This window comes from Xiphophorus couchianus, chromosome 22, assembly GCF_001444195.1.
Source record: "Xiphophorus couchianus chromosome 22, X_couchianus-1.0, whole genome shotgun sequence".
Taxonomy (NCBI): domain Eukaryota; kingdom Metazoa; phylum Chordata; class Actinopteri; order Cyprinodontiformes; family Poeciliidae; genus Xiphophorus; species Xiphophorus couchianus.
In genome coordinates this window covers 11,765,570-11,780,744 of record NC_040249.1, presented here as the reverse complement: position 1 = coordinate 11,780,744, position 15,175 = coordinate 11,765,570, and the positions used below count along the sequence as shown (strand labels likewise).

Below are 15,175 nucleotides of genomic sequence, written 5' to 3'. Positions count from 1 at the left end.
TCAGAAACACTTTTCCTGGGTTATGAACAAGTGAGACTAATTTGAAGTGGCCCAAAATCATCTTTCAGATGGAAGTCAGTAGTGCATTTCATTTAGACAAGGAAAGAAGGAAGGTTGAAGACGCACAGAATCTTAAACTTCAACAGTGAAATTTCCACAGTGGTGATTCAGGGAGAGCTGTCATCTGGTGTTTAATTAAATCCAAACTCAGTGCAGCCATCTGCCAGGAAACTAGTCCATTTCCATGATTTTCTCTGCTGACAAGCTTTAGTTGCTCACTTCATGTCCTAGAAGAACTTGGCAGCAGCTCACACTGCTAAGTGTACCGATGCCTGGTTTATTTACCATAGCATAATTGTGTTTGAATGGCCAGCCTGACCTAAACTCCACTGAAAATCTGGAATATTGTCTGAAGGAAGATGAGACACTAGACCTAACAATGATTTCGTTAAAGAAAGAGGAACTGCTTAAACCTCAGCAGTGCTACAGACTGATTGCTAAAGTGGAGAGTATCTGCAAGAGTAAGAAACTGAATTCCACAAAAGTTGCAAAACAAATATTTGGGAAAGGTGTTTTATATATTATTGTGGTTATTTAAAAAAAAATATATGAACCACTTTATCTTAAATTTATTGGTGGAATATTTGGTGTGTCAAATGTTTTTGTTTTCCAGATAAAGTAAAACAAATTTATCAGGAGTTATTGAAATATAGGAGGAGGACAAGGAAGGACTTTCAGCCTAAAACTAAACCAGATAATTCACACAGGCATAGTAGAGAAGGGTCTTTCTTATGTCTGTGATTTTACAACTTCTGTCGGATTCCCCCCACATTGTTGGTTTGTTCCGGTCCGCCCCTCTCTACTTGGTTGCTATGCAACTCTAGTCAGGTGACTGTCTGCAGACAGAATATGGCTGACCTGTCAGAAGACCAATGAGGGAAAGGCCAAATTTTGCATAATCGATCTTATTTTATTTATTTTTTTCTTCGTTTCTGACCGCAGTTGTCCGTCGTGGGCAGCGCTTGACAGGAGATATTCAAGGTAAGCGTGGGGCCACTTACATGCAGGGTGATTCATCCGTTTATGCTACACGGAACATCAGTGTTGATGTTGGCTAGCTAAATGCTAGCTTAGCCAAACAGTCCTCCCCCGCTTTCCCTTAAGAAAACCAAATTCTGGAAACTTCATGGGGACGTAATAAATTACACTTCGCTAATTTAGCAACGTCACTATAAAGGCACTGCTCTCGTGTTTCATTACAAGTGTACTAGTTAATCTGTTTATAACATTTATTGGAATTCACAAGTCTACTTGTTTTTGAGTGACTAAACGCACCAAATCACTAAATAACTCTGAATTGGGTTCTTCGGTAAGGTAGCCCTGTCTTTGTAATTTTAGTTAATACATGCAGTATTGTTTTTGTTACAAACTTGGTCAACTATCTAGTTTCACATAGTAGCATGTTAAAGATGCTAATAATCTTTTAAGCAATTACCGCTGTTTTTTTTTTTTAATGTAATTTACTTTAAAGAAGTTTAAACCTTTGACCCCACAGCTGAACTCTTCCTGCTTGTAAAGCTTTGAGATCTTTCAAGCAATGATGAACTTCCTGGTTGTGATATCACTGTCCTTAACTTCTATGTTATGCTCTTAGGTTGTTTTCCCCACCCCCTGTACACATCTGGCTATCAGATAGCCATCGGGTCAGTGTACACCAGATGGCTACACTGATCAGATGAATGGTCAGTGTAGCCCCATAACATCCAGAATATCAGGATGTTGTGGGGATACCCTGATATCCATGTTGTTTTTAATTTATGACAGAGCAGCATATAGTGTTTTGTAAAAGTAATGATACCTCTAGAATTTGATAACATTTTGTCACATATATGCAAATTTAGTTCATTTTGTTGGTATTTTCTGTGATAAACCAAGACAAGTGATGCATTTTGTTAAGTGGAAGGAAAATGATTCATAGGCTTAAGATATCATACAAAAAAAAAGCAGGGAATGCATTTGTGGTCAGTCACCCTCTCATTGCAGTTCTGGCTTTCTTTTTGGTTATGTCTCCACCAGCTTTGCACATCTAGAGAATTACATTTTTTTTTTTTGCCGTTCTGCCTTGCTCAGTCAAATTGGCTGCAAAGATTAATTTGAGCTGGAAGGACAACCCGCACTCCAATTTGAAGTCTTATGTCACCTCTATAATGTTTCCTTAGAGCACTGTTTCTCAATACCGGTCCTCACGCCCCTCTGCCCTCCATGTTTTAGGTGTTTCCCTTCTGCCACACGCCTCGATTGAATCTGTGTGTGATTGACAGGCTTCTGCAGTACTTGGTCATGCAATCATTTGAATCAGCTGTTCTGGAATAGAGGCACATGCAGAGCAGGGGGGCCTGAGGACTGAAATTGAGAAGCACTGCCTTAGAGGATTGTGCTGCAATTAGCTACATCCATCTTTCCATCAAATCTGACTACCTTTTTTGGCTGTGTTGAATAAAATTACCATTACCAAAGTGCAATGTTGCCCCCACAATGTTTTATGGTGATTTGACAAGTTTTCCACTTTTGCATTAAAGCAAGTTATGTAGTCATTCTCCCACCTTCAGTGTGGATCCTCTGCTGCTCCTCCAGGGTAACCACAGACCTTCTTGTTGCTTTTCTGAGTGATACTTTCTTTGCCAGGTTCTTCAGCTTAGTTGAGTGACCATTGTAGATTTGCAGTTGTGTCATACCCTTTCCATTTTTGAATGATGGATTGACCATCATTCAAAATTTAGAGAAATTGAATTGAAATTGAGAAATTTAGAGCTCGATGTTATATTATAACCTAATCGAAGATTCAGAGACACCACTGTGTCCTTGTTCTTTATTGTGCTGTTCTTTAATAGACCTCACAAAATGGTACTATAAATAACTGTAAACACTTAGACTGAATTACCCACTGGTGGACTAAGTGTAGCTGATTGTTCTGGCATTTATTATGAGTATCAGAATCAATGCTTTTAGAATGTAAACTGAATTGAAAAGCACAACAGGTTCTTCAGTTGTTTTTTTTTGTTGTAAAATGTGTTGTAATCATTTTTCTTCCACCTTACAATTATGTACTGGGGGAATTTTCTACTGGTTTGTTATGCACAATCCCAATAAATGCATTGAGCTTTGAAATTTTAATATGATAAGATGTTAAAGGGAAGGTACTATGAAGAAAAGATATGCAACTGAAACTGATTGTTATTTAATGTCATACACAAGTGGTACTTATGTCAGGGTAGCTATAGGCAGCAAAACTCACTCTCAGAAAGTCTTTGTCAGTGGAAACATTCACTCCAATTTGTGTTTTAGCTCTTATTTCCTCCTACAGGTAACCTGTGTTCATTTAGAGTACAAATGTATACTAAAGACAATTTTCTGTTTAGTTTTGTGCTCTTTATGTGTTGACAGGCGTTAAATAGCCTGCATGAATTATTGATTTCCATCATCACAACAAATCATTTGATTCCAGATGAGTACTTTGCCAAATGGAATTGCAAATGGCCCAAGCCGAAGTGAGGCTTTTAGCAAAGATGCTCAGGTGTGGGAGAGACCATGGAGTCTTGAGGAGATCCGACAACAGAGTGCCAACTGGTCCTTAGCAGCCGACTCGGGGGTAAGCTAGAAATGGTGTTGTAACTTTGAAGCATCAGTGAAACAGTGCTTGAGAAAGTTGTGAAATCAACGGATCCTGTTTTCATAACGGCTTTTCCTTTTTATCTCACAGCTCTTCCTCTTCCTCCAAGACTTTTCGCAGAGAATGTTGTCAAAGACGCATGAGATTGAAAAGCAGTTGGACAGCCTTATCCGGGACACCAAGGCCACAGACAGCCGCCTGCACTCTGTCTTCAATGACTTTTTAATGCTCTCTAATACACAATTTATAGAAAATGTAATATATCTCATAAATTCATTAATAGTATTTGCCAAATTAAATTTACATTGATATTTTTAGACTTCTTTTGAGCCAGAGGAGTTTTTTAAGTAGACAATACATGATTCAGTGTGTCCTGTTCTGTAACAGAGAGTGTATGATGAGGAGGTGGAGGAGACGATGCCCAAGGCTGATGCTTCAGAGAAGCAGCCTGAACAGGTAACTGAGCACAAACTTGCTAACATCTCTCATTTTCCTTGAGTACAGTGTTTTGAGCTTTTCACATATTGTCACTTTACAAACACAAATGTGAAATTATTGTACTGGAGTTTTATGTGATAGGAAAATGCTAAGTAGTGCATGTCTGTAAAATGGGAGGAAAACAATGCATTGTCTCAGTTTTACTGTAATTATTTTATTTCCTGGCCTTTACTTGGTCTTTTTCATGCCATTTGTTCACTGATTGAAATAAAAACCCCCATTTATGATACTTCACTAAACAGCTGTGCTTATGAGTGAATAAATTACTCATTCCTGAACATCCGAAGGCAGCTTGTTGCACTAGATTTTAATTTTATGTAGGGGTATTGTTGTTTACAGGGCCAAATACAAAACAAGTCATATTTTCTTTTTTAACTGGAAAGAAAATGAACCCATGTCACATTTTGCTTTCTCTTCTTGATTATGTGCTGCTTTGTGTTAGTCAAGCAGATGAAAGCCTAGTAAATTACATTGATGTCTTGATTGTAGCATGACAAAATGTGAAAAAGCTTCAAGTCTGAAACTACTTTTGCAAGTATTTTCACATTTTATATATTCATCTCTGAACTTCAGGAAAAGACTCGCGAGCAGAAAGAGGCAGAGTTGATCCCCAAGATGCAGGAAGCTGTGAGTTATGGGCTGAAAGTACTGGAGTCAGCATTTGAACATCTGGACATCAAGGCAGGGAACTCTGACTCTGAGGACGAGGAGATCCCGGACAAAGTAGAGGCCATCCTGGAACCCAAGGTGTGCTGTTCCTCTGGAAGGCAATAACTGCAAAATGCAATTATTGCAGTTTTGACTGGAATGCATGTGATGAGATTAGTGTAATTAAGTTTGGATGTTACTTATTTTTGTATTAGGATCTCTATGTGGATAGGCCACTTCCGTATCTGATTGGCTCTCAAGCCTTCATGGAGCAGGATGATGTTGGGCTTGGCGACCTGTCGAGTGACGGTAAGACTCTCACAGCCGCTCTGTCTGCACCTCAGCTTGACATCAATAACCTTTATGTCACTTTCAGAACTATCGGTTGACAGCGACAGGGACAGCGTTGTTGACAGTGAAAATGACAAAGAAGAATTTGTGAGATAATATTTTCCTTATTATTTCACATCTTATGGTTTTGTTTTAATTTTCAAAAACATTTAGTTGAAAAACTTTCCTCTTTTTTTTCTTCTTTTAAACAGAATTCAGATGATGACGTTTCCCAGGAGGAGCCTGAAGCTCACAATAATATTCAAAAGGTATCTTAAGTCATTTTTCTATCTCCATATAAAAAAATAACTTCACCTCCAAACCAATTAAGTTTTACATTTTTCCCTCAATTTCATCTAGAAGTCATCTATGGTTAGTTTTGAAGAAGAGGAGGACGAGGATTCAGACTTATTTGAAAAATCAGATGAAGATGATGCTCCAAAGGTATAGCTGGGTCACACAAAATAATAATTTTGTACAGACCTAAAGTATATAAAATAGGAAAGTATAAGTTAAGTGTTGGGTAATTCAGATGACTCCTAAAAAGAATGACCGCTGATATTTTGTGTCTCACAGAACACAGGCGAGTTCAGATTTGAAGATGAGTTAGCCGCCCGAATCAAAGGGGAACAAATGACCCGGCCTGAAGGAGATCGTGCGTGTAAGTTCCTGTCATTACCAGCTACCACACACGACATCACCCACTGTAGATTTCCATTCCTACATCTCATTGGTCCTCAGGTATCAAACATGTTTGGTCATTTTCACACAAATTGTTTTTGGTAAAATCCATCTAGGACATGGTTATTTACGAAATTACAAAGTTTGTCCATGTATACCTGTTATGCAGCTGAGGAAACCAAACTTTGTTGGATAAGTATTAGTGAACAATCAAGCAAAAATGCAGCTGTTCATAACAGCTAATATACTGTATAGCTGTTAATTTGCCTACTTGTATTTGGGAAGATTACAATAACATCGTCATTAAAGCGCTTGTTTGAGTACAACATCAAGTGCAATTCACATACGTCTGCCATTTTTACATGTGCATGTTTATGGATCTTTTGTTTCTACCATTTCATTTTCCTGAAGCATTGGCATCTAAGAAGAAGAGTAAAGGCAGAAAAGAACCAAAGCCTGCAAAACCACAGGGTAGGACACAGTCATCATCATTCCTGTTGAGCCTTACGTTTAGATGCTCCATTAGAGATTTCGCAACAAACCAACCAAACTTAAACTGTTCATTTAAATTTTACCAGCAGCTGAGGAGGACAGCGATGACATGTTTAAGCCTCCCAAGATGGATGATCATTATGATGATGATGACGACGATGATGACTTCTCCCCATTTGGAGGAAAAAGCGGCCTCTTCAGCGGAGGAAAGGGTCTCTTTGACGATGATGACGAGGTGATGTGATTTATTTCCTGTTTTGTATCTGCATCTTGGAAGCGGTGGGATCAGATTTTAATGTGTCATGTTCTATTGCATCATACAGGGAGATCTTTTCTCTGAGGCGCCAAAACCTGCGTTGGAGGAGAAAAGAGTAATGAATGAAAAGATAAAAAGCACATCTCAAACTGCAGGTAAAATCTAGAAATAGATTCATTTTTAAGGTAAACACACAGATTGAGATTTACATTTATTTTGCTGTTCAGAATCTCGTAAAGCTGATAAGAAGATTCCAGCTGGTGCTGTATCAATATTTCCAGGTAGTAGAAGAGATCTTAATAGTAACATGCAACCTTTCTTTCTTTTTTTTTTTTTCTATGCTTTATTGTACTGAAACAAACTTTCTCCAATTAGATAACAGCCTGTTTGGTTCTGGACAAAGCTCTGACTCAGAGGAGAGAAAAGAAAATAGTACCCCAGCTGTCAGGACCAAAACAGCTCCCACACAACCTCTCACTGGAGCTGGGAGTGGGGGTGATGGTGGAGCTGGGGGGCTGTTTGATGACGACGAAGACGATGATTTCTTTAGTGGAAAAACCCTGAAAAAGTCAGACTCTGGTAAGTGAATGAGAGAGGCGCCCAAATGGTGCTGCAGTTATTACAATGGGATCTTGGCTTGATTATTTCTTTTATTTAATTTCCAGCTGTACAGGACAAACTTAAAAATTCAATTGACCTTTTTGACGATGAGGATGATGATGGTGACATATTCAGTGGTAAGTTCAAAGCAGCAACTCCAACCCAAAGCAAGAAGGAGTCTGGGGAGGAGAAAGATAAACCACCAGAGAAAAAGGTAAATGAAAACATTCTTTCTAAGAAATGTCTAGTGTTGTATGTTGTGTTTTCTGTGTGTTGCCATGGTGACGGTCAATCTCATGTTTAGATGCCAGCTGGGGCTATCTCCATGTTTGGCCCTGCAACTAAAAGCCTGTTAAACGAGGGCTTGAAAAAACGGCAGACGTCTACCAATGAGGACTCTGAGAAAAATGAAGAGGTCTGGATAGACTATTGTTTACCTACTTAGCCCTAACACACATCAATTTAGTTTGTTTTCATTCGCAAAATGTCAGAATTTCAATCTAAAAGTGCTCCATTGTCTTCTGTGGTCACAATGTTAGGGTTGGTTTTTCTTCTAAAACAATTTACGGCTTCTTAAGTAGACACTGGATAAAATGTAGACAAATAATTTAATATGTTAGAAGAATTTATGTTATTTACATAAGTAATACAACCGAATTGTGGGGGGAAAAATAAGGCACCTAAGAAAATTTAAAATTTTAATTGAACTTGATAATCTTCGCTAGATCTGATTTATAGAGCATGTTTCTAACAACACTTTTCCAAAATGCTGTGCATTGATCCATAGACAGTCAAATGTTTATAGCACAGCAATAAACATACACTAAAACTGGAATGCTCGAAAAATAGATTTAATAATAACTTACATTTATGTAAATAAACTTTACTTAACTTTATTAAATAAGCTCAAAATAATTAACATTTATTTGTCAAGGGACAGTGCACATTAAGAACAGTGCTAAGAATTGAGCCCTGGGGGACACCATGCAGAATTAGATTGTGGGTGAAAAAGGTTCTGTGTAAAATGACCCCATTATTCTGCAATTCAGAAATCATATCAAGTAGAGGAGAAAACCTTCACATTTCGTTCCACATCTTGGGAAATATTGTGTCAAGCCATTGCATTATTTTGTCTACATTTTTTGTTTACGTTCTTAATTTTTACATGTTGTCTTTGACAAGAAAACGAACCTGTGCATCTCTTTAAAAATGTGACTACTCCTCTGCTGAGCTCGTGGTTTTTATTGTTTTTGTTTTGTTTTTTGTTATGTCTTAAATTCCCATTTCTTCAATAAATAGTATAATTTCACAACTCAAATTATTTAGTATTTTTTTTACATTTATGAACTTCAGGTTGTTCCTGCCTCTCCTGATGTTGTAAAAGCTCCAGTTAAGTCAACAGAAAAGCCTCATAGTACAAGCCTGTTCTCTGATGATGAAGAGCCTCAGGTAATGTTTGCAGTAGAAACAAAATGGTAAGAAGAGATAAAGCTCACAAAGCATTTCGATAACGCTTGATATCCTTTTGTTGGCGTCAGTTATTTCCAGGAGTCACTAAGAGTCAATCTAAGCCTGACCCTTCAAGTCTGGGTAAAACCAGCAAGACGCCCCTGTCCTTATTTGATGACGAGGAAGAAGAGGTGAAAACTGTTTTATTACAGCAAAAAATCAAATCTGACTTGTTTTATTTGGCATCACTACATGTTAACCTATTACCTTGTAGGATCTTTTTGCGTCTGCAGCCAAATCTCAAGTTAAACCGTCTCAAGCTAAAGCCTCCGTCCCACCACCCACCAAAGCGGCATCCAGCTCTCTTTTCAGCGACGACGAGGTATGTGGATAATAAAGGTAATATTTTCTACTCGCCAACCAGGGTTTTTCTGAATTTGAAATATGTCATTTTCTGAAATGTCAGGATCAGTGGATAAGTCCAAAAAGCAACTCATCGAAGGCCGAGAGTAAAACGGGAGGAATGAAAACCAGCACCAGTGCCCCATCTAATCTCCCAAGTACTAAAATACCCCAGAAGAGCAGTTTGTTTAACGACGAGGATGACGATGACCTGTTTGCCGACACAAAGACTTCAAGGTACATACCGTTGTAAATAACTTAATTCATTTAGAAATGGAAAACAAAGCAGCTCTTGTCTGGCTCAAGTTGCATTGTAACTTTTATTGTACTTTAACATTTTAAATATTTACCCATCTTCTTGTTCTGTTGCCTTCATGAAGTCAGAAGAAGCCCCAGAGGATTGCTCTCCTGTTTGAAGACGAGGGAGATAATGAAGGAAAAGAATCTCTGTTTGGCAATAACACAAACTCTGAAGCCCCAACAAAAGTGAGTGAGCAAAAATCTTAAACACATTGCTTATGCATGATTTATGCATCATTTAAAAAAAAAATATATATATATATATATATATATATATATTTTGATGCTTAGTTGAAATCAAGAAGATAAACTATTCTTGTAGATAGAACTGTCTGATGTTTGGGAATTATTTTGAGAATTTTAAATTTCTAAATTACCAAAAAGAATATTTATACAAGAGCATTTTCACTCATATCAACAAGACAAGACTTTAGCATAATAAACTGGTGTAGAGGATGATATTGAGTTGATATAACGTGTGGTCCTACAAACCTAAACTGTTCGTCAAAGACACTTTTTAAAGGAAAGCAGTTCTTATGTTTGAAAATTCACACGTGTTTTTGTGCGTTCTCCACGTATAACCGTTTTATTATCTGTAATTTTCCCAGATGCCTGTTGCCACTTTGCAATCCTCTTCGAAGCCAGAGCAGGTTCTGGTCTCTGAGACCCCAGCAAAGGACAAACCGCCGGTGCAGCCAAAACCAGCTGAAAAGAAACCTGAAGCACTGCCGTCACCGGAGAGCACTGAAATCAGAAAGAAGCCTGCTGGAGCAGTCAGTCTCTTTGGTGGCATTGACGTTCTCAGCAGCAAGCAGACAAAGGGCCCTCTGGACGATGAAGACCAGGATGACCTCTTCCTCTCCAAAGGCACCCCACCACCAATGTTTAGAACCGATGAAAAGAAGGAAGACAAAGGCAAAACAAAAACAGTCAGTCTGTTTGATGAGGATGACGAAGACGAATCAGAATGGAACGTTCCAATATTCTCGGCCAGTAAGCCCACGGCAGGGAAGACACCAGAGGTTTGTCTGCCTTGTAATAGAACAGAGAATATGGGAAAATTTGTTCATTTGCATTTTTGTTTTACTTCTGCATTTGAAATTTTTTCCGCAGCCTGCAGAGGAGCAACAGCAGAAAAAGAGCACAGGGGTTTTCCAGGACGAAGAGCTGCTGTTCAGTCAAACGCAGCAGAAGGACAACGACCCTGATGTTGATCTTTTTGCAGCCACAACAAAAGCTGAGGTCAGTGCATTTGTTGCATTGTTGTGTGAGTTCACTCTTAACAAGAACCAGCTCTAAGTTCAGTTCAGACGTTAAAGTCAAATTTATTTAAACTCTTCCAAACTACATTTATTGTTCCACTATGAACTGATTCACATTCCTCGTTATATTTTTTGTCAAATAAAATTTGGCAGCAATTGCATTCTCTCTTGAGAATCAGAATTAATTGTAGTGGCCAAGACTTTGATACGCAAACAAGCAATTTTCACATCATCACATACTGCTTTACTGCATAAAGTAAAAAGTGTCTCCTAAAGGTTGTGCAGTTACATTTGTTTGCCATTTAACGACATTACTTCTTCAAAGTTCCCCAAAGCCAAACTTGTCATGAACATGTTTGTGTACAACAATGTGTTTTTGCTTACTCTGCAAATAATATTTTCTTCTGTATGTAGTTGCAAATGTTTTTCATTGTATGTTTAAAAAAAAAAAACACTTTTTTTTTTTTTTTTTTTTCTTGGTCAATTTTCAGAGTTCTAAGGTCAGTCCGATGAAACCAGCAGCACATAATCTGTTTTCAGACGATGACGAAGATGACATTTTCAGCTCTGTCAAAGCAACACCTCACCCTCCGGTAACAAATAAGTTTTATGTTTTTAGAAAACAATGGATTTAAAAAATTTTTTAACACTTACAAAAAATACCAACCATTTATTTCCCTTTTTATATAGATAGTAGCAAAGAAACCAAGCAAACCTCTTGATAAAGCGCCACTTGCAAGCCCTGATCCTGTTTCAGAGATTCAGGTGGGCTAAATTTGTCTGTTTTTGATTGGTTTTGATTTTTTTTTTTCAGTTCCATACTACAAAACTGTGGCAACTATTTACTTATTTAGAAGCATTATTTTTGTTTTGTTTTGTTCTCAATTGTAAGATAGTTTTTTGTTTTTTTTTTTGTAGTTTTTTTTTTTTAAAGAAAACACAAATTTTATGTTGGATACAATTTTGATCCTGCTGTAATCTGACCACACAGAAACCAGCACCAAGCCCTGTAAAACCTAAAGATTCCTCATCAAGGATTGGGAAACTTCAAGTAATTTAATTTTTTTTAACTGAATCAAAAGCCTTTAATACTGACCTATTTTTTTCTCTTATTTTCCTCTTCAGGGAAGATCTTTATTATTGCTACTTTGACGTCTGTTCATCTGCTTTTTTCTATTCTTCCAAACTTTGGCTAAAATTGACTGTCCTAATTGAAAATGGTTATTTTAATTTATCTTACTAATGAAGAAGAGTTGTCTTGCTGGTCTTTGCAGTTTCAGCAGTTCTTGCTGTTCATTGTTGCTCTTGCACCATTTCTATTCTCAGTCCTGGTTTCTCCTTTCTCTGAACCACACAGAGGAACTAACAAGTTAGAGAAGTGATACAAATCTGTACTATTAGTACGTGGTTCTGTACAAATGCTGAATTTTCTTGCTTGAAGTAAAGTCATCTTAAAAAGAATTTACCCAGCTTTCACTGCAACTGATTTTTTTTTTCTTCTTTTTTTTTTTTTAACGTTCAGGCCAGTCTGATGATCAACCCTGCTGCTTTGCTCCCTGGAGCTCTTTCCAGCATGTCAGGGACTCTGAGCTCTTCCTCTGGGGTATCCAGCTCCAGCCTGAGCCCCAGTCCTGTTTCAACCCCCATCGGAGGACATGAGGAGAGTGAAGGGGGGGTGAGCTTTGATACACCAGTCCAGGTCACCACTCTGCAAAGTGCACACAAAGTGGGTTTGAGTTTGGCACTTTCTGTACTGTTGTCTCTTTATCTTCACCTCCATCTGCTCCGAAAGTAGCTAAAATCTTCCTACCCTTGCAGGACCGTGCAAAAGGTTCGGCTCTCCGGAGACCCCAGTCCAGAGCGGCAAGGCAGCAGGCTGCCAAAAAGTCGATGGGGGACACAGATCAGAGCAGAGGGGAAGATGTTTTTGGGCCAAATCCCAGTGTTTCCAGTTTAGCATTGCCCTCTTCAGACAAATCCAACCTCACGCCCATCAACCCAACATCTCCGTTCTCATCCGAAGCACCAACCTCACCAAAGCCCTTACCTTCACAGCCTTCATCCTCTCAAAGCTCTTCCAGACCCAAAGAGCTGTCATTGCCAGTATCGACAAAAGCAGGAACGAAAGCCTCCAGTATGAACAGCAGCAGCACAAAGAAACAACTACCATTAGAAGAAGATGACCTCTTTGGCTCAGATAGTCTCTTTGGGCCTAAAACCGTCTTTAACAAGCCCTCACCCAGAGAGACCCCCAAGAGCATAGAGCCACAGGCCAGTAGTGAGGCAGGACTGAATAAGGATATAGATCCCAGTCAACACTCCTCTATATTTGATATGCACACTGATGATCTTTTCCAAAATGTTAAGCCACGTTCAGTAACAAAGAAACCCTTTATGGAAGATGACGATGATGACTTATTTGGACTTAACAGCAGTGCCACTGCCACATCCAAAACTAATAAAGAAATCAAGAATGGTAATAGTTTTTCAACACAGGACATTTTTCAGGTAGGTTTACCTTTTGGTTTGTGGTAATTGTGTCAAGGTTCATCTGTGCTATGAGGGTGGATTTGATTCCTGTTTTTCCTGTCTGAATTTGTGTTACAGGATGAAGCCACCATTGTGCCTAAAGTTGACAAGAAGCTCAAAGAGAAAAGCATTGATGCTGCCTTGTTTGATGATAATGTAGACATTTTTGCTGACCTGACAGACACATTTAAACCAAAACCGAAGTCCAAGTTAAAGGGAGAGACCAAGTCAATATTTGATGACGACATGGGTAAGCAACAGTGATGCTTGTCACACATTTACAATGCTTTTCCAAAGTGTTCCACATTTTTAGAATATAGCCATAAATGTCAATATATTTTATGGGGATTTTTGTGTGAGCATAACATGGTAGTGGGTAACAATGAAGTGGGGGATAAATAAGTGTCATAAAGTCTGAAAAGTGAGGCATACATTTTTACTCTGACACCAAAGGATGAAATTTAGTGAAACAAGTGGGAAGTCATGCAATTAGCAAATGTGTATTTTAATCTCAGTCCAATTGATTTGTGAAGGGCTCAGGGGTTTGTTGGGAAACATTGAAGAACAAACATCACAAAAACTAATGAACGAACCAGACAGGCCAGGGAAGAACTTGAGTAGTTTAAAGCACAATTAGGTCATGCAACAATCTTTAAAGCTTTCGAGCGTCTCATGGAGCACCTTTCAGTCTGTCATCCAAAAGTAGAAAGCGTATGGCACAACTGCTAACAATTATGGCCTATTTTGTGTAAATCTGTCATATTAAATCTCTATAACATATGTTTGGGGTCTGAACATGACAAAATGTAAAAATACAAAACGTAATACTTTTGCATGCCACCATATACTTTCTGAAGATCAGCTGTGTTGCTTAGTGCCCACCCTTTATTTGTCATATTTTAACATCGTTATATCTCTCTGCTCTTCAAAGATGACATTTTTACAACAAGCACAGCAAAGCCAGTGCCAAAGGCTCCTGATAAATCAAGGAAAACTCCACCAGCCAAGGAAACCACTACTGCACCAGATTCCAGCAACATATTTGATGACCCACTTAACGTTCTGGGTGGGAACTGATGTCTTGGAGTGGCCTGGAAATTGTAAAATTGTGGATTTTTTTTTTTTTTTGCTTCATTATTAAGTGATCAAGAAAAGATATGATACATTGTTGATATAATATTTATTGCTATGACATCATATCAGTATGTGGCTTATTTTTGTCTGACAAAGACTGTAATTAATACAATTCCATTCATCTTTCAACGGAGTTTCCAAAATTATCCTGGCATCATAGTTAATATAACTGTTTAGTCTTTATAATACATAATAGCACTTTATAAGCATACATTATGCTTAGTCTTGAGGCCTGCAGAAATTATATTGATTTGTTTGGCTTTGCCATGTGAGATGTTGTGTCTTTAGGTTTGTGCCATATCATTCTTACTGTCTTAGTCAATTTTGACAATGTTTTTATTAAGAATTTTCTCCATTTCCTAACTTTGACTGTGATGATAAAGACGATGCTTTTTTTAATAACTAAAATGAAACATATTTTACCTGAATTATGTGTGATTATTTCCAGGTCAATCATTGCTTTTCTTGTTTTAACTCCAGAGCAAGGGAGTATTTTGTCATTTGTTGAATCCAATAAATAGTTTCTTTAGTTTTTATAAGAGCAGTAAACATTCAAATCAAGAAAGTCTGTGTGGTTTTCTAACATTTCCACACGTGGATAACAAGCAAAAATAAATTTAACTTAAAATGCCATTTGTGGTAGGGAATAGATAAGGACTTTCATGTTCCCTTAAAATTGCTAAAATCAAGCTAAATGTGTTGAAGAGAGGGTGAATCTCATGTTAAGACCCAAAGAGCTGTGTGACCTAAGTATGCTAAGAAAGGACTCAAAAAAGATCTGGGAAAACAGCTATTCAAGACAAAAAATAGTCTACAAGTTGAAGACCTTCAAGACAGTTGGTCATGAATATGAACAAGGAGGAAATCATTTTCTTTCTTTCTGGCTGCTATCCAATGACCAAACTAAGGTTTGCCACAGAAAGT

At 38.0% G+C, this 15,175-nt stretch overlaps 1 protein-coding gene across 5 annotated transcripts; it reads left to right on the top strand.

The window, feature by feature from the left end:
* The first annotated feature begins 884 nt into the window (after positions 1-884).
* Positions 885-14,679, top strand: washc2c (WASH complex subunit 2C). 5 transcript variants are annotated; one of them, XM_028007300.1, is made up of 31 exons: positions 885-1,041; positions 3,506-3,649; positions 3,761-3,925; positions 4,058-4,126; positions 4,742-4,915; positions 5,032-5,125; positions 5,193-5,254; positions 5,359-5,415; positions 5,507-5,590; positions 5,723-5,807; positions 6,239-6,298; positions 6,406-6,554; positions 6,643-6,730; positions 6,803-6,856; positions 6,951-7,154; positions 7,241-7,389; positions 7,480-7,590; positions 8,529-8,624; positions 8,714-8,815; positions 8,899-9,006; positions 9,091-9,263; positions 9,407-9,512; positions 9,935-10,348; positions 10,440-10,568; positions 11,080-11,181; positions 11,279-11,353; positions 11,580-11,639; positions 12,111-12,314; positions 12,407-13,096; positions 13,196-13,367; positions 14,049-14,679. In XM_028007300.1, exons 2-31 carry the CDS (start codon positions 3,506-3,508, stop codon positions 14,192-14,194), a joined length of 4,326 nt encoding a protein of 1,441 aa, XP_027863101.1. In that variant the 5' UTR covers positions 885-1,041; the 3' UTR covers positions 14,195-14,679. The 5 variants fall into 5 exon arrangements, with proteins under 5 accessions (XP_027863101.1, XP_027863102.1, XP_027863104.1 ...); XM_028007301.1 differs by lacking the exon at positions 6,803-6,856; XM_028007303.1 differs by lacking the exon at positions 7,480-7,590.
* Positions 14,680-15,175: the final 496 nt, after the last annotated feature.

What these genes read in the sequence shown, in the direction of transcription:
- washc2c (XM_028007300.1), top strand. Translation starts at nt 3,506, where the DNA reads ATGAGTACTTTGCCAAATGGAATTGCAAATGGCCCAAGCCGAAGTGAG. An exon ending in CCTTAGCAGCCGACTCGGGG is followed by an intron (nt 3,650 to 3,760) that starts GTAAGCTAGAAA and finishes TTTATCTCACAG; the next exon opens with CTCTTCCTCTTCCTCCAAGA. An exon ending in AATATTTGATGACGACATGG is followed by an intron (nt 13,368 to 14,048) that starts GTAAGCAACAGT and finishes TGCTCTTCAAAG; the next exon opens with ATGACATTTTTACAACAAGC.